Raw genomic sequence first — 24,867 nt, 5'->3', positions numbered from 1 at the left:
TACATGTCACTGCTGAAGACGATTTATCTTTTGGTGACTGAACGTCCCACAAATATTTCCTGAACTTTCTATAAATTGTTAAACACACGTGACATATAAAAATTTGTGTAATTTTTTTTTGCGAAAGTCTGTCACACTTCTAAAACCACGATTTAAGAGTGTAACACTTAGCAAGAAAAAAATATCAGTATATAGAAACAGTTATGTACATAATTACAATTTAACCCCAATAAAAAATTTGGTGTTTAAAGTGAGGTCAACTACAAGAAAACACACACACTTTAAAAACAAAATTTTATCCTGTTTATGCAACAAAATTACGGAGTGTAGACACACGGTCAAGAACTACACAGAGGTAAGGTAAGTGAGAGAGCAGTCTTAATACTACAAAAATGGACTGTACTATTCTCTCACAAAGCATTCAATCATTCGGAAAGCTTGATACATAGGTAAAGTATTCTCAAAAATAGTATCAACTGATATTACAAACCAATCTTAAAAAACTATAATATGCCCATTTGTTCACCAGTAATACTCATAAAAAAAACTCAGTAGCATAGCCATGCGTTAAGAGGGTCTGGTATTGTTTAAAAAGAGGTGTAGTTGGGTGTGAAACACTCTGCACTGTACCAGGAAAAGTTATATATATAATGCTTTTGAAGATCTTATATTCTTTTGATTTACTTTTAATCATATAATATAATTGAGCTGTTAACTAAAAACTATAATATTAGCGAAGTTATTTGTTCCTGACCTCTAAATTATATATTTTTTTTAATTTGAGACCTAATCTATCCCTTCCACCTCGTTCTGCGAAAACCACACATTTTAATATTCTTCACACGGACCTTGAAACTATAAAAGTTTTTGCTATGAGATTGTGTCATATATGACTTTTTTTGTTTAAGAAGATAGCTATTTATGTTTTAATCCTTTTTTTTTGTGTGTGTACCGGAATGATACCCGAAATAAGAAATTCTCGTACCCGTAAGTACTCGAATTTTGAGGTAAGTGTACCCGAATTTTGTGTGCTACGCCTGGCAACACTGCGTGGTAGGGTATTCTGGTTATTTTGACGCAATCGGTGATCGCATCCGTACTTATGGGGTATGGTTTTAAAGAGAATTCACACATCTGCTCACAGAAATTAATATTTCGTTAATATAACCTGTTATTTTCCAATTATACAGGTTTAAACACAATTTTTATGCTATTTTCGGTTAATTTTTATTTTTTGGGGGCCAAAATTTTTCCAATTCGGTTATAGCGAGGACACGGTTATAGCGAGGATCAAACCCGGAACCGTGACACCTCGCTATAACGGGACTCTAGTGTAGTTTGTTTACTATTCGCGCGTGATTATTGCGGCTTTGCGTCGTTATAGTCTAGAGTATTTGATTTCTCGTAAAATAAAAATTCTTTTTTGCCACTACGTCTTGGTAATTGGAGGCAACTATGAACATCTGTGACGAAAGAATTAAAAATAATACCGCCCGTGTTCCGCAAAGATGATGATGTTACGCACGTGACGGAAAAAAAATCCTAGTAAATACCGCATACTAAATATGAATACTTTACTTGTGTATTTTGAAAATATGGTCATTATGATTCATTCTGCCTTTAATGCACTGGTAGGTTAAGACGTTTTCTTGGTTAAGACGTTTGTTTATGTTGGCTTGTCCATTAACTCCCGGCATAGAGGCTACAGTAGGAAGTTTTTATTTGTATATTGCTTTTAATCACATTATTGCTATTGAATTTTATTCCAGTACATTTCATAAATTCAAGCTGGCAACAAGGTTAATGTAATACTAATTATTAATGTTCTAAACTGTTTTGTTCTGTTCCTTTTTACACATATGGTTGTTTCAGTAGCATATAAACTTATTTATAAATACAAATAGTAGTTGAAAATAACTTTTATATTGCTGAGAAAGTGACTCCCCTAAGAAATTAAACTTTTGCAAGATATTGCAAGTAATCAAATACTATAGTGGAATTTTTTTTGGTATGACAGCTCAAAGAAAAATTTTGAAGTAGTGACCGAACCGAACCGAAAACCGACATTTTTAATAGAAAACCGAGCCGAGCCGAACCGAACTGAAAATGTGGGAACCGATCAGCCCTACAATTTTAAAAAAATGATTAAATTTTATTCATAAAAGTATGCAATCATTTCATCAATGTTTTGTTATGACGTCACATTAAACTATCGTCCGTAAACCGACTTTACAGACAACCAATTTTTTCACTAATTTTTTTAATATGTTTGAAGGGTGTATATTAATGAAATATTTTTTTTCTAACATGCCTTAAATTTATAAATACAGAGAAAGGTGTTTTAATCCGGCATTCTATGGTTGGGCTTATTTTGTGACCCATCGCCAATTGAGCCGCTTGATTTGAGATTTTTTTTGGGTGGGATTCCGGATGTTGACGTTGGCTACGTTGCATTACTGCGCTGCTGGCCGTTTTAAGTTCGCTCAGAGTTTAGTGTTACTGCCCCTTTTCATTTCAGTACAGTGTTTCTTATTTTCTAGTGGGTTACATCTAACAGTTCATATTTTCACATTTGGTTTTACTGTTAAAAAAAAACTATATTGACGACCGATAGTCCGGCAAAATCTCTAATCCGCCTTAGCTGTGGTCTAGACCGTGTCAGATTAACGACATTTCACTGTGAATATGTATCATTATAAAGAACCACAGCAATTGATAGCCTCATCATCATTTTACCAGACATTTTGATGTTTTTAATATTTGCCAAACTTAATGTCTTAGTATTTCATGTTGAGTTGGCTTAAAGCAAAACTTGCACATGTTTAGTTGAAGTGCAAGTGAGACTGTGTGTGAATATAAATACACCGACAAAATTTGTTTATGGTACAACATTTCTCAATTTATTCTGGTTATATGGAATAAAAGGGAATAAAAGAAAGTGTCACATTGTTTGTAAGGATATATGTATGTTTACACTTATTTTACACTATCTTTTGCCCACGATTTCAGTCGCGTAGTATCATTACAGCCCATTGCTTTTTCCGACTTCACTGGGCGTTGATGATTTTACTGCAATACATCTATTCATCACATAAAACTGTGTTATGCTCAGTCAAAACATGTTAATTTTGAGCATTGGATATGTGTGAGCAGGCAACATATATTGATATAAGTGACCATGGGAAAGGGCTGGAGTTTCCACTCAAAATGTATCCTCGCCACTTTCATTATTTGTTCATGTGATTTATTTATCGTAATTGAAAATACTGCTTTTAATAGGAACTGCATACTTTTAAATTTCAAGTGGATTTCATGGGGTTTGTGTGTTTCATGTGTGTTGATTAACTCATAAAATATGATTTTTTTTAATTTTAAACTATCCTTGACCCGTTTGAATTTGCAGGTTTACCTCTTTCCAAATTAAATTTGAATTAGTTCAGTAGGAAAGATATAGTGTATGCTTGTATTAGTAGAAAGTAGGGTTATATTAATCATATTTAAAATCTTACTTAAATGTTTGTGTTTCAGACCCGAAGCCAAACATCTCTGGTTCAGCAGGGGAAGATCAGTATAGCCTCGTAAGTAACAAAGTATTTTAAAATCTGAAATTTTCTGTGACAAGTTATGTTTCCTCTCGGCTCTTGCATTCTGTTCATGAGTGATGTATTTGACAAATTTCTTTTTAGAAAATGTGTTTCCAAACTCTTTATTTATTTAAGAGATTCTCTTTTTTATTCATTATTTGGTTTTTAATTAAAGTGCCCTGCTGTGTTTTTATGTGTGGCTGACTCCAAAGTTAAAAACTAGAGATTTTTTTAAACTGTGCCCAAAAATTGAGCTAACTTAATCTCTTCTATTTTACCATCAAACTAAAAATCTATAGCTCTTGCCTGGCCTGTTTTAATTTTCAAACTGTCGATGCTTGCTACAAATGTTAACGAATGTATGTTAAGTGAGTCAATATCTAGGTTCCTTTCATATTATAACTTTTTTTTTTTTTTTATGAAATAAAATTACGCATGCATAGATTACCTTTCAATTGTTAAAAATATATTCTGAAAATTTCAAATACTTAATATGAGTACTACAACCCACTGCAGTATGCTTCTTACCATGAAGCACTGATTTACTTTTTTTTTCTCCATGTTGCACTGGTTTTTTGTACATTTATTGTCAATGTCCCACTCTAGTTACATTAAATGGCCCTTAAGTTCAGCGTTAAATAGTTCTGAGATGAACAATGGTTAAAAAGTGGGCTCTGTCTCCATTAGTTTATTTGAATTTTCCTGTCCAGCAAATAGATTTGCAATACCATAAAAACCCTTATCCATATATTTTCCATAATATATCTTGAATTAATTTAAAGTGAGAGGCAGTTTTGTATTAAATTTCATTCATTTACATTTATTGGCTCGACTAAACTTTTACACGAATAAAGCTCATCTGGAAAAAAAAGGTTCATCTATCGCTATTAAAAACATCAGTATCTTATGTAGTGAAGTGTTAAGTATTATACTTAAAATGGCAAACTTTAAGAAGAAAGTTCTCACGTGAAATGTTTGTGGGAGAACCAGTATGATCATGGTACAGAGGAGGTTTAAAGATACAGAATAAATACGAATTTTTAAGCTTTATCATTACTAGTTATAAATTAAAATTGGTGAAGTTGCATAGAATAGCTGAATTTATTTTATTGATCGCATACATCCCACTTTGGGATTTATTCCCCCTCCCTCCCCCCCCTTTCCATTTAGAAATTTGCATAATGTGTAAATTATTTAAAAATAAAAATTGTTAGGAAAATTTGAAATTTTGGTTACTGAAAGTCAGTAAATTTCAGGGAAATTTTATTACAGATTCGTGTGGGCAGCATGATGTTTCACAAAAACATTAGCAGCTGAATGGGTAAACATGTTGTTGATCAATTAAATCTGTGCTTGAATTTTTGTTTGTCTGTTACTATTGATGGCGTCTTAGATTCGAGTGCATACATATCTTTCTGCCTTCAGTTCGGATAAGCGAATGAGCAAGTGTGAATTCGCAGGTGCAATCCCGGCGACGCGGTATTGGTGATGTGGGACGACGAGCATTGCAACTACACCATAGTGCAGGATACGAGCACGCTGTACTTCCTGCATTCCGACTACGTGGAAGGCCTGGGGTTGAAACCCACTCCAGGTTTGTGCTGACGTCGCCGACAAAAGATTGCGTGGTTCACCGACTTCCGATACGTCGTGCCCGCCTGGCACTAAGCTGGAGTCCCAAAAACCTCTCATATTGACTTGTTTTGGAATTATGTACATACAAGGTTTTGATATTTAACTATAGTGTGTTTAACTCTTAGTTAGTTAGCAGGGTAGAGTAAATGGTCCCACTGGATACAGATTGATACTACGTACCTGGCTTGTTAACACACAAAAATAATAATATTGTGTGCCATCATTAATTTTTATAAATTTTAATTTTACTCTTTGTTGATTTTTCTAGAAACTTAAAACAATGTCTATCTACAGTATAATGGTATTAGATTGTCATTCAGAAAAAATAATTAGCCTATTCATTTCTAAACACTAATTATTATTTCCAGGGAAAATAAATTTGTTACAGTAAGTCACTATCAATAACAAGTTATATGTTACGCTTAAACAGAGCCAAAAATGTTAATATTAAATGACATATAAAAATTTTTTTTGACAAAAATTGTTGAAACCAAGATGGCTTCTTTCACTTACATCTCCTTCGAAATAAAAATGGAATATTATCAGATAATGCTCTTTATGAAACACGACAGGAGAACGTATTTCCAAAATCGTCATTACAAATTTTCCTTTACAAAATGCAGTTTTTCAAATATATTTTTTAAAAATTTTATTCCATTAAAACATTGTGTCTGAAACTTTTGTGCCCTGTGGCGTATATCTGAGAACAAAGCACACCAAAACAATGACAGTGCTACTGGCAGGTATTGTGATGCATTGGAAATAGTGTGTAAGGGTCATTTAAATGCACACTGCAAACTAATGATCAGACAATTAGTCATGCTATAGCAGTTACGCAACCAGGAACCAAATACAAAAACTATAGGTGGATGGGATCCCGAAACTGTGGATGATAGTTGGAAAAGAGACCATTTTCAAACTTTGGGAAGATAATTTTTCTTCTCAGGATAATACTTTGGGAAAACCAAATTTTCTGCAATCTAATTTTTTACATTAAAATAAAACACATGCTTACATTTTTGTTACAATCTACGTCACATAACAAACCACAAATTTGCACATGTATTGATCAGACAAAGCAGAAACATATCACAAAAACACACATATCTGTGAAATGTAATTCAACCCTTCTTCATAAATGCTGTTAAAAATAAAAACTCAGACTAAGTAAAGTAATCAAATGTGAGCAGACATATTTTTAATAATAAATTTTTACTTTTGACGAAAACGTAAACATTTTTTACCATTTTGTTAGGTTGTGTTTGAAAATGAACTTCACGAAAGCAGCAATGAATGAACAATGTTGCCAAATGCATCACTTTCGAAACAACACAAACCTCAGTTTTTAATAAAGAAACTGAAAGATGCCATTTTTGTTTCAAATATTTAAGCCATAAGTTTCTATTTTTTCAGAAACATTGAAGTGATTTTTTAAGTTTTGACAGTTGGTAATCATGTATATTACAGGAAATGATTAGAGAATGAGATGTTTGTTTTTATTTCCATTATGTGTTACTTATTATTTGTCCTTGTGTATCAATATTTTTTTGTGAACTTAAAATCATTTGAACTACTATTGGTTTATGGGATGGATGAGATGTTTTTGAGGGACATATAAATGGTAAATATTTTTTTTCTGTATACCAAGACAAGTGACATAATTTCAACGCTGTTGTTCCTGATCCCGATCCCAAAAATCCAATGGCTTTCCCGACCGAATCCCGTCCCGAAGTAAAAATGCCATTCCCGTCCACTTATTACAAAAACACTTTAGTTTCCGACAGCCATTTTCACAAAACCTACCAAATAAACGTTCTAACCGAGCATAACACTTATCCACAGCTGCATATTTTTGCATGATTTATTAATTATATTGATTTCTTATTGACCAATATTAAACTTTTTTTTCAACCATGATCTCAAATTTAAAAAAGTGTGGTTAGTTTTATTATTGTGTAAATGCATTTATTTTAAGGTCAGAGGAACAGGGACAGAACCTTTTCAGCAAAATTTGTGTAGCCACGTAGTCAGTCATAGGTGAGTTTTGTTAAACTACGTAAAAAAAAATTGGCCTTGTGAAAACTGGAAGTTCAATTGCAAGTCTAGTGAATGTTTCTTTAAATCTTTATCACCACCTATTATAATTTATAATTCTACATATGTATTGCTGACTGAAGAGGACTTTTTTATGTGTGTTTAATAAATCTATGGTTTATTTCTAGATGGTTTCGGCCGGAGATACAGCTCGGGAGAAGTCATAGATAAGGAGTATTGCCACGCCAAAAAGGTATGTTCTACAACCATTCCCTGCAGAGCAGTGGTGTTAGTCCACAAATAATAGTAATGAGTAGGGTGTGCTATTCACAGCAACTATTATTACTTTTTGCAATAACCAATGGAATAATTGAAATATTAACCCTACAACTCTGTCTGCTCAATTTTCCTTAATACTCTGTCTGGGGTCATATTTGACCCCATCCTATAATCCATTAAGAAAATTTTACTGAACTGCCAATATGTATCGGAAATATTTATCAGAATTTGATCCAGTTATTTCCATAGGTATTGCATGGTTTAATGTTTCTTAGTGTTCACTATACAGTATTACACGACATTTGCAGCATTTTGAAAAGTTTCTTTCACTTAACTGCAAACATCATTCAATCACCTCCATCAGAATTTATTCTAGACTCGTCTTCACAGTTTTTGCATGTAGTTAATGTTTCAGAATGTTCCTTGCACACAAATATATTACATCGTTTGCAGATTGAACTGTATTTGGTGTCCTTTGACCGGGGGCAAATGAAGCATCTTCCTCGCTTTCTCATTTGATTGTTTGGGGTTGGTTCTGGATGTTTTTTTTCTAGAATATCACCAAATCCACACATTTTGATGCTACTAACAATAGCCGTGTTTCTTGCTTGTGGTAAACCGACACGGTGCTCCACTTGAGGCTTTGCCATTTCTTTAGCCAACTTCATTAGAAACAGACGTCTCTCTGTTTTCTCTAAGCCTACGCAGAAAAGTCTGTAGGCGTTGAGTGCAGCAAGATCAACGAGATCATAAAATATAGCTAACGGCCAACGTTTCGTTCCCTTTTTTACAGAATAATGACGGCTCACTTGGTCGAGTGTGTCAACGCCTGATTTTGTGGAGTTGTAAAACAATACAACTTCCGGTTTTCTTTTCAAGTTGTTTTCTACTGGTACTGAGAATAACTGATGTTGTGTAGACAAGAGAATCACAGCCTTATTTTTTTTTGGAACATAAGAAACTAATAGTGTTTTGCCACTGCATGCAAATTTGGTGGTGTTTTCTTCTCTAGTTTTTGAAGGTAGCATCTCATTTGGGATTTCTTTTCGTGAAGAGCGTAGAGTGCCTACAAGAGTTAAGTTCATTTTCAACAATTCTTGACCTAAGTCAAAGCTCGTGAAAAAATTGTCAGTGGTAATGTTTCTGCCACTCTGAGCTAGATGTTTCACTAAATCTGTGACCACTCTCTTGCCTTGATTCACTTCCCTTCCATCACATGATTTTCCAGTGTAAATCTGAAGATTCACCAAATAACCATTTTCACAGTCTACAGCACACCAAATCTTAATGCCATACTTTCCTGGCTTGGAAGGAATGTAGACCTTGAAACTACATCGACCTCTGTATACACAAAGATGTTCATCTACAGTAATGTTACTAGAAGGTATAAAAGATGTTTTGCACTGCACAACAAACAAATCAAATAGTTCTTGTATAGGTTCAGCCTTATTTCCAGTCCTTTCTTTTCTTTCAAGTCTTGTGTTGCAATCATCGAAACGAAGGGAACGCAAGATTGCCTGAAATCGTACCCGTGACATAGTAGCACGGAAAAGAGGAATGCCGTATTCACAATCCCAAAATTCTTCAATAGGTTTCCCACGACCCTTTTGTACACCATACATAATCAGCAAACCTAAAAATGAAATTAGCTCGCGCCTGTCTATATTACGCCAGTCTAATAGTTTTCCCGACATTTTCAGTTCATTTCCCCGTTGATTGGTGTACCGAATTATAATATCTATCATTTCATCTGTAAAAAACTGTTTGAAGCAATCAGTAGCCGAGTTAACAACAACTGTAGTAGGAATACTTGATACAAATCGTTGTATGTTGCGAGATGGTAACCTACGAACTGTTGGTTCTTTAGTACTCCAGTCAATATTTCTACTTCTACTTACAATTATTGTATCTTGGTTTTCTCTTTCTTCATCCGAAGTATAATTTTCTTCTACTTCAATTTCATTCAGACAAATATCATCATTTTCTTCTATTTGTGTCTCTGTCCCATCATCATCAGCATCACTACCATCTGAATCACTGCTGCTATGAAACAAGTCTTCCATAGCTTGTTCTACACTGTAGCCACGTGCAAAATTTACACCTTCCATAACTGAACTAGAATGAATCCCAAAACACCCACACAAAATTGTTATTTAGCTAACAATCTCAATCTACAACTTTGAGGTTAGCTCACAATAACAACAAAGGGTAGCATCACCAACTCAGAGTAGCCAACTAACGTGTACTAAAATCAATGTTGCCAAATTACGCTTTCTGAAATCAGTGTTGTCCACCTGACTGGTGGAATGAAAAGTGTTAGACGGGAAAACCAATTGACAATTACAAACTAAACAATTAGTTGGCAATACAACCAGTTAACTCCCAGTGTCTACCAGTCTTTGTACTCCCACCCGACTCATGTACATTAAAATCTCTGGGATATACATAGGTTTTTGAAATCTTAGCAAAAGTTACATTTAATCTATCTGGGGTCATAAATGACCCCATCTTAACTGTTTTTATGAATTGTATGTAAACAAGTGCGTAGAACTTGTCGTAAATTTCAATGAGCAAACTAATTAATGCTGCAAGAAAAGTCATTAAACTTCAGACTTGTAGATTAAATTTTAGACATCCTTCCGCCACATGAAAGATGCTTGGGGTCCCCAATGACCCCAGACAGAGTTCTAGGGTTAATGAACTTTTTCCTTTTGCACATTTCATAGACATTATGGTATGTTGTTATAAGAGATGGGACAAGAAGACTCTAAAGTCAAGTTCATTGTACAGTAGACTCTCAATTATTCGGGTGCGGGTTATCCGGTTTGCGGTTTCACTTCCATAAATCACAAACACAAAATTAATTTTTGACTTTTTATTTCCGTGCTGGCGCAATGGCAACGATATTTGTGTAGTATTAAATACATAAATACAATGCAATGAATTAGTAATACAGTGAATTAAAAATGTAACGAATCAACAAACAATATTCTGCTCTTTCCTCAATAGCTATTCGCTTCCTTTATTGCATATTTATTTCCTATTACCGTGTTTTATCGCATAATCGTCTCACATTATATACTAAAATCAAGTTTGAAAAGTATGTGCATTTTTTGTTAGGTAAAGTTATTCATAAAAACAAAACCTATTCAAGGAAAGTACGTTCATTTAAAAAGTAGAGTATACAAAAGCACGCCAAACAATTAAAATTAATAAGTCATGCAACAAACACATTTTGTTCAACTTTAAATAGAAAAACCAAAACTGTGACGCGAACGTCAGTCGGAGCGCATAACTATCGTAGTACGCACCACGAGAAAGCGTGGGCTATCAAATGTAGTTTACTCGGCACCAGACAGAGCACGCGCGTTGCATGCAATCAATGAGCTAGCTATCAATATTCGACTACCTGCACGTGCTCTATATGCGAATCAACATAACCAAACATGAATGATGCCAACTAGCGCTTGATACATTTTTACAAGTGGTACACAGCGGCGGTGAAGACGAAAAGATAAAGTTCATAATGTTTGAAAATGTCTTTAAATGAAAATTTACTCATCAGACAACTTTGTCTTTCTGTTAATTAAATAAGTAAGCGGTAACATCCGAATGAATATTAGATTTCAACTTTAAAAACCATCGTTTTATATGGGAAAACTACCTACACAAAGCTCTCTGAATCTAAAAACATCATGCAATGTTTACGCGAGAAATTTATTTTCTCCGTACTTTGATGTCCTAAAATAATGGTGCGACGATTATGTGATAACACACGGTACATCCGAGTGTGTTCAGCCAACGTTTATGTTCCGCCATCCTACGTGTCGGCAAAAGCTCTGGAGAAAAAAGCCAGAAGCTTTCATGGCCAGTTAACCTCGCATGTATTAGGATGCGCTAGTGGCAAATCGCGACAGAAACACATTTATTAAACAAAAATCTGGAATTCCGTTAATAGGTTAAATAATCTTTATAATAATAGAAAATGTTAAATTTATTATTTTAAAGAAATATTTTTAAAACTGATTTATATCTCCTATATCAAAAACATTATTATTTTGTAACAAAAATGTTGGTAGCACTTACATAGAAATATTATGCCCAAACCCTATTATGTCATCAATGTGGTATGTTAATTTTTCAATTAAATTCTATTGATACGAATTAAGGTGGTACTTTGAGGAGCAGGTGTTGCAGTATTTATCTAGATAGGCTGGGTGAAAAAATTTTAATCAGTTTTTTTTTTTTACATTGCTTTAACCGTGTTAATTGGTTATCCATGGACCCTTTGCCAGTCATTAACTTTGATTGTCGGGAGTCTACTGTACTCAACTGAATGACAAGACTCGATAGTAAATATTTTTTTTTTTAACTTGATAAACGTAAAATCATGTAGGACTATTATGGAAATAAATTTTACTATGAAGCTTAGTGTTTATGTTCTTACTATTTACGTTTCCTACCATTTACAAAGTTTTATTTAAGTATGGGATACTTAACATAGTTCGAGTACCTGGAAAACATGTTTGCCGCTATTTACATCTCAAAACACTAGAAATCAAAGCCACTTTTCTGTAAAATTACAAAAATATAACACAGTAATATTAAAACTAAATGCTGATAAATTAAATTTTTTTTAAAAATTTATATGTGTGAGTACCGGTGATGAACACCTTTCAACATTTACCAAAATATGATCTCTACTAATAAGTTTCTACGTGCTTTATTTTTTGATTCTTAAAATTATACCATAATGTATTTTAATACTCTACACCTTAAAAAAAAAAAACTTCTGTAACAAATCAAGCTTAACTAGACTAGAATTTAATCAAGTCAGGTCTTGACTCAAACCAAAAATTTGCAGACTCGTTCATCTCTAGTTATCTTTTACGCATCTTGAGTTTTATAGTTCAAGTGTTTGAGTGAATGTTTATTTTTATTGTTTGAGTGGATTATTTAATTTCAACTCTAATGTCATGCATCCATTTTCTTTTATCTCCACACTGACTATATCGCTTGGTTATTTAGCGGGGTGGACAGCCAATTACCTAACCTGTGAGTTTTCGATTTAGTTTTTTTCTAAAGTCCCAGAGTATGACCTGCTTGGGTTTTTTTCAGTATTAATAATATAGAAAAAAATTTAATTACAAAAAGCTGCTTATTTTATGACAATTTAGCATAAACAACACATACAAGGTTGATTTCAGCTTCTTATATAACTAATCCCTTAGAAATTCGTGTAAATAATACATTAATTACGTTCCATTTTGAAAAAACTAAGAGGTGAGATAACTAAACAGTAGGTTCTCGCTAGCCTTAGTACTAACATAAATTGTTTAAGAAAATTTAATTTTCAGAAAACCCATCAAAATGCAGACTTTTTAAAAAAAAAAACAACTGGGTAATGTAAAAGAAATTAAAAAAAAAAAATTCTGAAAAAATCCACATGGGTTGTGAGTGTGTGTGTGTTTTTTTTAAAAAACAAAAAGCCCGGTATGTTTTTGCGAAACCGTGTTGTTTAGGCCGTTGGTTTGTTGTGGCAGCCGGAGAACAGGTACAGAGTGCCGAAGGGGACCAAGTTCTACCGCGTGAGAGTGAGGCCCCTGTCGCGGGATCCCAGCCTGGCTCGCAGCCACCACCACCACCACCACCACCACCACCACCAGGGCTACCACCACGAGTCGCCCCTCTCCGCGTCCACGTCGTCGCTCAGGCCGGGTCCCCCCCTGCAGCAGGCTGAGCAGTAGGGCGGGGAGAAGACCCCCTTTCCCCCTCTCTCCGCCGCCTCTCTTCCTCGGCGTCCGCACGGCCGTGTTCATACGTCACATTTCAGTTTTTACAAACTTCGACACACCAAACCTTATTTTATTATTTTATTTTTGTTTTGCGCTTTAACCAGGATGACCTACTGGGTCAATGAAAGTAAAATTGGCTGAAAGTCCTCAAAAAAAGAATGTATTTTAATATTTTTTTTTTAAAAAAAGTCGATGAAATACACAGTTCTTAAGCACCTCGACGACGGACAAAATTACCTGCTCGTTGATGCGGCAATTTTTATCACGAGAGTAATTTTGTACTGCACGCTGGACAAATTTAAAAGATGCCAGTGAAGGAACAAAAAAAAATAAATAAGTTTTTGGTCATAGTGGAGACGACTACTACTACATATGTTTCTTGTGTTTGCACCATTTTATACGTGATTACAAAAAAAAATTGTGAAGATGTTTTTTTAAAAAGTTGCTAGTTTTAATTTTTTTTTTGACCCGTAGGACATCCTGTGAATGTTGCTTTTTATATCTAATATATTTGTAAAGATTCAGTGCTCAGCAGCATTTTTGTGATGCAGCGATTGTTGCTTGCTTGCTTGCTTCTCTGCAAATTTCAGATGTTCTGAAATGTTGGAATTTGATTTATATTTTTTAGTCGATTTGTATAACATTATTGTTGTTGCCAGTGTGTTAAAAGTGAATTCCTTCAGTGAGTTTTATTAATTTTTCCACCAAGTGATGCAGATGTTATTAAGTTGTCACTATGCAACATAGCTGAAATTCTGTGAAAACGTATCTTCAAAGCTGGCGAGTAACAATCTAGCGTTTTATGTGGAAGAGACTGAAATTATCCTGGGTTGGTCAGTTCAAATCCCAACGTGTTTGTTGCTTAAATGTGTTATAAAAAACCTTCAATTTGTGAACCCTGACACAACACCTCCCCTTTAAAACATTTTCCGGTTTTACGATGTAACTTAATTTGGCTTCAAAATATTTGTTTAGAATTATATTTTATCCTTTTTAAACTTTTTGCTTGAATGAATTGGAAATTTCTCTGTGCCGTTCCAGAAATGTTATGAGCTTTCTCTGTTCATCAAGCAGTTTTTTCAGTCCAGTATTTTATAGAAAAAATAGAATGAAATGTTTTTTTAGTTACTAGCAAATAGCGAATGCTGACCTGTGATGAAGAAAACATATGCTTAAAGTTTTTTAAAAGGGAAGATTTGTAGTCTACCACGTATTGGATCAGGCCTATACTTGCTATGAAGTGCAGTATAACAGTGTTAAGTTTTCCTAAGGAAAGTTGGGAAAAAAAAAATCATATGCAAGAAAAATGAGCAGGTACTAAATTTTCAGAACCTCTGTTATAAATTATTCTTTTTTTATATTAATTTTACTGACAAGACAAAGAATTTCAGCATTTTTATTAATGTTAGTGAATTTTCTCTAGCATTCACCAAAAAACCTTGCACTAAATTAAGCATTTCTATTGAGCGTAATTTGTAGGGTATCCTAAAGTGGCCAAGTATTACGGATTTTCCGTAATTAATGAAATAATGGAGAGTTGTTTTGGAATTAGAAAAACTTAATGGCACATCTGAAATTTTGTTTGTATGAGCGTTTCGTACAACTAAACTTTCTCAGGTAACTTATTTAATATGAAGGAAATCTTTTCGTCAAGTGCTCACATATATATGTAATTCTGAAACTAACTTTATCTTTTAAAATATCAATTGGTTTGCAGATATGCGAGGTTTCAAAATTAATTAATTAATTGATTGATTTATTAGCTCATTGCTTCCTAAAAGTGAGGATTATATTATTTTGTGAAGTCTAGTATTTGGTGTAAGCTGTATACCGCATTCGTTTTTCACGCGTATTTTATTGCGTGCATAAATTTGATTATTAATGGTTGAGATGTTGGCAGCAATGGTATTCACTTAAAAATGAAAATAATATAAATCTCTTCTTTAACAGAAGTGATTGCTTATTTTGATGTCACAATCGCTGTGTAAAGATTATGAGTAATTCTTTAATTTTACAGCTTGTTTTATGATAATGATGTTTATGCCTGCTGCCTTGGTGGGGATGGGATACAGGGGTGAGACAGTGACTGAGGGGCTGATTTGGGGGGGGGGGGGGGGGGTTGAGAATGACAGGTGGTTGGAACTGCTCAAAAAGGACACCAGCGAACACGAGATAGTAATGATCTGCAGGGTCCTGACTATCTGTGGGCTGCAAGTAGTCGAATAATATTTGATATTCGTGCGTAATTTGATTTTTCAATATTCATAACAAAGTTAGATATTCAGTTAAACATTTCATTAATTTTATTATTATTTGTTACCAATGGATATGCATTCATGCCTACACCTTGTGGGGGACTTTTCAACAGTTGGTCACACTTTAATTCCTAAGATATACCCAATTTTATTTTTTATTATTGTGACTAAACTATTTTTTTTTTGTGTTTTAAAAATCTTATACAGTAGTTATAACTTTAATATATAATTATTTTATAATTAATAAAGGTAAAAAGATTGTATTTTTTTCATAGCTATAAAATATGATGTCCACTAGAATGTAGGTACATCTTAACCCACACATTCAAGATTTGATAAACTCCTTGTATCATTGGGATACCTATAAATTGTCCAAGTCAGTAGCTGAATAGACAGAAAGTGTTAATGAAAAAATAATTATTAAAAAAAAAAAAATAACATGTATGAGGCTAAGATGATTTATTGAGATATTTAGATTTGTTATGGTTGATATGGTTTTTATATTTAACATGTGGCCAACCCCCCTTATACCGGGGTAGTTGCACACGTCCGCACTCGCCACGCCAGCCCCGTATACGCGTCACCACTGCCATGCTGATATTGAAAGTGTAGTAAAATTAAATTCAACAGACGCGCATGGACTGGTGTAACATTTGGCCAGTGCGCAAAATAAATCATTAGCATGCTAAATTTACCGACAGTCCTGCATAACGTATTGTGATAGTTATAATAATGAATTACCAAAAATAAGATGCTCAAAATTAAGTACTGTAAAAGGGTAAAGGGATCTAAAAGGTTAATTATCATTTAAATTGCTATCATTGAATTCAACGCATGTAGCGACATTTGTATACAGACACTCTTACAGTAAACTTAATTATATTCCCAAGTCCCACAAAGTCTATTACGGAGGAGGGGGGGGGGGGAACGAAATAGTGACGTCCTTCAGTCTAGATAAATTCAACCAGCAATTCCCGTCGCCGCACTCTGTCTGTCTTTCAAACACGTCTTCCATAAGTCATACCAGCCGGGCAAAAAGTACAAAATCCAGTTCTCGCACTTACTTGTTACTGAAGCATACCTCTGTAGTTGGTGACTGCCGGGGTCGGGTGTAAACCCCACTCACTTTTTAGCGCCTCTTGCATCGCGCTGTATCGGTGGCCCATGCACTAGGCCCCCAAATATCGCGTTCTCGTATACCACCACTTACGTTGCTTCGCCCAAGGTGTCGTGGCGTTACTGTCATATTAAATCTTATTCACGTAACGTAACACCAGTTACTCATCGCTGGGATGCAAATTCTACTATCCACCGAGTAGTTCCGCGGCCGGCGGTCAAAACACACACTCCCCCGCTGCAAACAGCTGGCCGTCGCCTCCCCTTGTCACGTCAGCTGACGTCACCCCCCTCCTCTACTACCACCCCTCACTCCGCTAGATCGTTCTGTTTATTTCTTGCAAGTCCCACTCCAGAATAAGGGTACTTAACGTAAAATAAAAGAGGTATACGATTAAAAAGTTACAATAAATAAATAATAACATACACCATTAAATAATATAAACACATAAATAATGTTATTGAAAAAATTAACTCATCTTAAAATAAACTTTACGCAAAATAAAGGTAATAGTAATAACCAAGACGACTGAGGCCGCCACAAGTGGCCTCAAACAAATAATAGATGACTATGATTTAAAATGATTAATAATACTCTATTTTATGCATATAGTCAGATTAACAAAAAAAAAGTTCCAAACTTATAATTAACTGGTTAAAGAAAATGCAATACCGTTTTTTTTATTTTTAGTTTTCTTTATTTTACACCTCTTTAGTATGGTTTCTTGTATATTCCTCTTTTTATTTTACTGTATTTTGGATCAATTTTTCTTGGACTCCTGTTAAGTGTGAAAAAATATTACACAATGTTAAAAATAAATTAAAAAAATATTTGACAGTCGTGCATATTGTAATATTCAATTTGAATAAATAAAATAGTTGGTAACAAATAATTTTTCATGTATATTGAATGTCAAATTAGTCATGAATATAGGATATTTTTAGAGTACTTGCAGATTCCTACTTACAACAGGGTTATCTTATGTATGTTTGTCTGCCTGTTCAAAATTCTACCCACAATGTTCTAACAGCATGACAATGATTCTCTAAGAGACATCCTAGATCCTAGCTAAGGTCACTTTGCTCTTACTGTGCATTACATTTTTCGCTTTGACCTAAGGTTCAGTCTCATGCCGTTATAATTTTTGGTTTTTTTCAGCCTTCTTTTTTTTAAGTGCAATTTGTAAAATTTTAACCTGATACCTCTCTAGCATTTTTATTCTGCCACAACTATTTCAACATATATTGAAGTATAATGGGTGTAAAAATTCACGCTAGTGTTAGTAATTTTTATTACTTTTTCAATTTTTTACACTCGTGGTATTACATTCAATAAATATACATATGTTGAAAATATTTGTGTCAGAACAAAAAAATTCAATGGAGGTATCTGGTTAAAATTTTTGAAATAGCCCTTACATAAAAGTAATCATAAGGAAATGAAAAAAAATCAATGCTTGTGAGACAAACATATGCTTTCTTCGTTTGTACACTGTTTACTTCTAATGTGCATAACTTCTGTTTGTTGCTAATTAAATTGCAGTGTGGAAGTAAATGGGTGCATTCTTTCTCTTTCGAACATGTGGACTGCCGTTAGCTCTGTCCTTGTTTCTTCGTATGCTGTTGCCAGATATACAAATTTTAAATTGTATTTTCAGGACAAAGCTTTTTTGCATGTTGTATTAGCATCAAAATAAGCATCAGGCATATACATTTTTGCTTACTTAATGGCATTTTAAGAGGCCAAAAAAATTTAAAAAAAGTAAATTTCTCACTGGGAACTGTTTTGGAGTATTCCAAAATATTTTCACATGGAAAAAAAAAATAACCTACAGGTGTATTCAGTTCAATTTTTTTTTTGTTAAATTAATGTTTTAGGATGCCACCAAATACATCTCAAGACAAAAATGCTCATTGTTTCAGTTATACAATTTTTCTTAAATCCTAAAATGTATATCCTGAGAAACTGATACATCTAAAAGTTGATCAGTTGCAAAGTTTTTTTGCTATTAAATCTAGATGGGGGGGCGAAAGCATGGAAGATGTTCACAATGAATGGAATTTGTTTTTTGAAAGAAACGCCATCTCAATTGCTCCTGCAGTTTTGTGTCTATAGCTGTGAGAACTTGCTTCCTCTGCACAAGAGCTCGTTGTAATAGAGACTAGAGACTCTCTTACAAATTGCTGTCGTGAGATGAAACATGGGCCGTGTGTTTGGAGAAGATATGTTCTGTCTTGCAAGCAATTTCAAATATAAAGGCTTCCTTAGTTCAGCTATTTCCTTCGGCTTGCGTTTCTGAAAACTAGCTTGCTAGTTAGTGTTGTCTCTCGTGACAAAGCGATGCGTTGTTTTGGGGGACTCCTTACACTTACAATTTTGACTGATTATTTATTCACTTGTGTGATTTTATTTTCTGCATTTATGTGGATTACATAAATATAAACTATGAAATGTGGGACACTGAAAAAAATACTACATTGGTAGGCTATTAGGGAGGAAGTGCAAGATTCTGTTGAAAGTATTAGAGTATTTATCAAAAAACATGAGAGGAAGCTTTGATCAGCTTTGGTCAGAAGTAGTGTTAATTGATTTTGAAGGTATGTGTTATTATTATTATTTTCTTTATCAAATTCACTTTACAATTATTGTATGAATTCATACCACCGTTGTAAGAGTAAAAAAAAATTGTTTACAAATTTGTGAGCGTGATAGTTTGAAATATTTAAAATTACAATATTAGTCCTTAAATTTCTTCCTTGGCAATCAGAATTCTTAATGTGTTAGAGATTTGGCAACAGCGCATGCCATAAGCCATGTACTGCTATCTAAGAGTGAGACAGTCTGTCCCTACCTACAGAAACAGCAAACCATGTAAATTTTTATTATTAAACCATGCCCAATGTGAAAGACTCGACTAAATGCACCATCAGAAAAAAAACAACATTAAAATGAGCTTTTTCGGATTACTGTTGGACGCCCATGATTGTTTCAGTTTCTGCAGATGAAGCATTTTTTTTGTGATCGAACATTTTAAACTTAAGTAAATTATTTCCTGGTTTCGTAAAAAAAATTTTTTTTTTAATGTAGTTCTTGAGCACTGAACAGCAAGCCAATAGATACTTACTCCATAGTTAATGTGTGAAATATCCTTCGCTTACTGAGGCAAAGTTAAAATTTACTCTTTCAGATTCCACTTCAAACCATGTTCATTCATTTAACACTAGTTCATAATGCTCTGGTAGGCAGTAAGACTTTTTTATGCACGTATAGTAATTTTTTTGACAATAGTAGTTTTAAACAATTTTAAAGTGGTAAAGCATGATCTCTCTGTCTTTCCTGTAATTTTTTAGAAGTTGTTGTCTATTACCATTAAATGAAAGTATTTTTAGCTGTAGCATTTTTTAAAATTAATAATTTTTTATTCTCTGTGTTTGTACCGAGTGCATGGAAGTAGTAATTTTTAACATCTTAAATAAAATAAAAAAAATAGTAAAGTGTGAGATGTGTGTGCGTGCGAATATTATAAGACTTAAATCACTTTAAGTCGTTAGTGACTCTCTCTTGCTTATTTTACGCTCTTGCAATTTGTTATGTACCATTCATTGGACTAATCCATGGTATATTAAAAAAAAAAATTGGTTGTGTTGCTTGCCTTTTTGAGCAAATTTATTGTAGTTTAGGATAGTCGACTTGTCGTTGAAATGACTACTACTATAAAGTGTAGATGATCTGATTAAGTAGAAAGAAATATTGCTACCAGATTTGCTATGATAAAGGACTGTAAGTATTCAGTTTTTTTAAGTTTGTGTAGATGTGACAACAGTTTTTTTAGGGCTGTGATTTGTACATTAATTATACGATGTGTTAGCCTCCTTCTTGCTTTGTATAGAACTTACAAATACAAGCAAAAAATCTTACTTGTTGAAACTGTTTTTTCTTAAGATAGTGAAATGTTGCAATCTTTTGTAAAAAAATGAAACAAATGAAGCTTGTCCGGCACCCCAAACAACAAATGTGCATAGTAAGCTTGTGCTTAAAACACTCAAATAGTATGTACAAAGTTCTTTAAAATAACAAGTTGTTTAAAGCTGCCATATGTTTTTTGGGTGGAAGGTAATCTCTTCCGGCAACCAAGCTTTGTAAATATGTCTGTGCAATTTAATATACTTTATAAGTAAAAAAACCAGTAACGTAAAACACACATTTGTGTGTTGGTGTGTGTGTAACTTTGTACATAGGAGTTATGAGGAGAGTTTTCGTATTATTATGTACATAGAATTTGACACAAATGAGATATTTATACTAATATATTTTTTCACGTGCATTTAAAACAGTGTTAGGATTCTAAATATGAAAAGTTCTTCGTTTTTTGTGATTATTTGAGTCAAAAGAAACGAATTATGGTGTTTGTTTCTCTAAAAAAAATTGTAGTTTATTGTTTTGAGTGGCAGAAAAATCTGCTGTGAACTTGAATACAAAATATATTGTGATATAGGAGAACTGTTTGAAATTATTGGTATCTCTGAAGATAAGCTAGGCATCGAAACATCATTTATTCTGTAGGATGTTAGGCATATAGATTAAAATCAATGAAACCTTAATTGTGCCTAGATTATACCCGATACCACCTCATTAACCGTTGATACCTTTAAATTTCCAGTTGCATCTTTCCGACACAAAAAAAAAAAGGTTAGTTTTTATTTTTTGCGGTGATTGTTGCATGAGAGTGTTGGAAAAATTGTCATGGTATTGTTCTATTGTAAATTCACATTTCTTTGTTAGCGTGGACAAAAGGTTTGATTGTTCATGTTTGATGTGTGGTATTTATTCTTAGAGTTTAACACGTCACCTAGAACCTGGAATAGTCTGGTCAATATATGTATTACTAAGTTATCGAGCAAGAATTTGTATGTTCCTAATTGTGTATAAAGTGTAGGCATATATTTTTTTTGTTGCATCCAAACACATATCAGCAAGAATTTAATTATTTTCTTCTGACTCGGTTAGTTTGGACAGTTTTTTTTCAGGTTTCGTTTCTTACAATGCAAATTGCAGCTCTGGATCGTGGCTTAAGCAGTTGGTTGACTCTTGTTACAGTTTATAAGTTTTCATCACATGTGATTCATGAGTCCAGGATTTTTTTTCGGTGCAAGTTGCGTGACTGTAAGCAAAATAAAAATTTCTCAGAAAGTTTGCTATTCAATTTTTTAAGTAGTTCTTTTTTAGATGTTACATAAACTCAGTGTTAGAAGAGGCATTGCACTAGACCTAATAATGTTGCACTTTATACAGAAAATACTGTGTCCCAGTGTATACTTAATATTTATATTGGCTTTGTCTTTCTGTGTAAAGTGCAGTAACCTAGTTTAGACTGAGCTTGTTATTGGTGATATTTTGTCTTTTTTTTTACCTGAAAAGTGTAACATTGTCTTGTCCACCAGCTGTGTAAATAGGTAGCATACAAAATAAAACTTGTTTTTTATTTGAGATCTGTTGTTTTAGTTTTTTTCATACTTCACACATACATACATACATACATACATACATACATACATACATACATACATACATACATACATACATACATACATACATACATACATACATACATACATACATACATACATACATACATACATACATACATACATACATACATACATACATACATACATACATACATACATACATACATACATACATACATACATACATACATACATACATACATACATACATACATACATACATACATACATACATACATACATACATACATACATACATACATACATACATACATACATACATACATACATACGTACATACGTGCGTGCGTGCGTGCGTGCGTGCGTGCGTGCATGCGTGCATGCATGCATGCGTGCGTGCATGCATGCACACATGCAAACATATACAAGTCTCGAAAGAAACATTGAAGGTCTGGAAGTTGTGAAACTTAAATTTACAACAGCCTTTTGCTATGTGTGTTATTTTTTTGATGCTTCACTTCAATTTATAGTCGCACATTTTTAGTGACAAGATTGTATGATTTTATACTTTGGCACATTTTGTTTTTAAAACAGAGGAGACTTCAGTTAAAATTGGTTTTATTTTTTATTAATTCTGTTTATTTATGAATATATTATTAAAAAATTATATTACACTTTAATCTTTCATGATACTAGTTTCACAGATTATTTTGACTGATACACAATGCACTTTTTCAATTATAATAATACTACTCACTAAATATTATTGTATTGATAACCTTTTTGGTGTCCTTTGGTTTTATTGCAAAACACCATATATTCTTGTCCCTGCGTATTTTACATAAATATTTACACACATTCTACTTAAATCACATGGAAATTATATCCACACATGTTTTAGTTTTTTATGTGAATAATCACAGTTGAGTCAAAATTAACTGAGTTAGTGTGACCGCGGAAGCCTCGGATAGAATAAAAAAACCATCTTGGTTTTTATTTCACCCAGTAGGATCATTTTTCACTGTAATTTTTTCCAACTTTTCTTAAGTGTAGATTCTTTAACGTCGCTCCATAATTCGAGCAACCGTAAATAACATCTTTGAGGTTAATTAATATTAGTATTTTGACAACAGTTAGATTATTTTCTAGGTCCTCGAGAAAATGTTTGAACAATCTTTGCTGATAACTGTGTTTTGGTTTGGCTTGGATAACATTCAACCTCTGTTAATCAAAGTTTCGTTAATTATAGACACTGTTCACTGTGTCTGCAGCAAGTTGATCTGTATTATATTAAATTGGCTATATTTATAACCCTATTATATAAAAATGTTGAAAGATAATTTTATGTTAAGGTCTTGAAAATGTTATAAAGTTGGTTCACTAAATATTTGTATACACAGCTGAGGGGTCTCTTGCTAGCTCGTGGCAAACAGATATTAGGGAAATACGCAGATGGAGCATAAGTACCAATTTTAGACGAGGAGGGGTGAAGCCAAAAGGGGAGGGGGATTTAAGTGAACTACACATACCAATATGGCGACTGTTTGTTTACAATTGTATAAGCTGTACTTGTATTGGAGTGTAAATTGGAGAATAATTGTCAACTCACGTCATTACATTTGTATTTAAAAGAGTCTTTTTGGACTTTTTATATATATAAACATATTAACCATTTATATTTAGATCTCATATTTTTCCGAACAGTGTAACTACAGTCGTTAATAAGATAAGTCTAGAACAGCTGATACAAATATAAACATACCATAATGGTATTATTTATTCCTCCCCCCTCCCCTTGCATGTTTTGAATCCTACAGATTTGCGCCCATTTCTACAGTTACAGGCACATGAAATCAAAATCCGGCAGCTTATTTGTTCAGTAGCTGTGGTAGTGAGTGAGATAACCGTTAAAAAAAAAAGGTTGAATTTTAAAATTTCTTAAATGCCACGTTTAATTTAACTGTGGAGGCACGCCACATAACTTTTATCTACTGCAGGGTCATTAGAGACAAGAACAGACAAAACTACAATCAGTGGACAGTTGGTTAGGTTTTGTTAGCACAGAAGTAATACCATGTTAGTACGGCTTCACGCTAAAATATGTAAACGTGAGGAAAAATTTGTATTTATATTTTCCCATCATCATTGTGTGCAAGGGCGTTGCAATATTCGCAGTAGTATTTTAGCAGCTGTAGATTTTATTTTCAGGTTTAGCATGCGTATCGTTTATTTATAAACGCCAGTGCCTAGTTCATTACGCCACATCGGAAGTTTATTTTGACAGGTTTTTTTCTCCGGGTGCGTTCGGAAATGTTCGGCAGTGTGACGAAATAAAACGAATATTGTAAGCTTGAAAGAATTTCATTCAAATGGGGTAAGTATTTGAATGTTTTTTCAGTACCTACTGTGATTCCGTTGTGAGTAGTCTGATTTGTTTTAGAGCAGTGATTGAGAAACCTTCGGTGATGGATTGTTTTTGGCTTGGAGGTTACGGGACTGTACCGGGAAATGCCAATTAAGTTATGTGGCTGGTGTTGCTTTGACGTTTGAATATATATATTTTTTAAAGTATCGCGGGAAAATAGCTTTTTTTTTAAATTCAAACTTAAGCTTGACATGGTATTTTTTTTTCAAGTGAAGTACAGTGTTCAAAATGAGAGGATAGCGAATAAAAAATAT

General features: G+C 33.5%; 1 protein-coding gene across 2 annotated transcripts in view; it reads left to right on the top strand.

The window, feature by feature from the left end:
* LOC134538689 (RB1-inducible coiled-coil protein 1) overlaps window positions 1-22,182 on the top strand; it is a 104,774-nt gene extending 82,592 nt beyond the window's left edge. For both annotated transcript variants that reach the window (XM_063380118.1, XM_063380119.1), the window contains exons 19-22: window positions 3,529-3,578; window positions 5,045-5,178; window positions 7,442-7,506; window positions 13,076-22,182. In XM_063380118.1, the coding sequence (XP_063236188.1) occupies window positions 3,529-3,578; window positions 5,045-5,178; window positions 7,442-7,506; window positions 13,076-13,279 (453 nt within the window). In that variant the 3' untranslated portion in view covers window positions 13,280-22,182. The remainder of the gene's footprint in view (window positions 1-3,528; window positions 3,579-5,044; window positions 5,179-7,441; window positions 7,507-13,075) is intronic.
* The last annotated feature ends 2,685 nt before the right edge of the window (window positions 22,183-24,867 follow it).

The sequence above is a fragment of the Bacillus rossius genome, chromosome 14, assembly GCF_032445375.1.
Source record: "Bacillus rossius redtenbacheri isolate Brsri chromosome 14, Brsri_v3, whole genome shotgun sequence".
Taxonomy (NCBI): domain Eukaryota; kingdom Metazoa; phylum Arthropoda; class Insecta; order Phasmatodea; family Bacillidae; genus Bacillus; species Bacillus rossius.
The sequence above is the reverse complement of the archived record's forward strand: the minus strand, read 5'-3'. Positions and strand labels throughout refer to the sequence as shown.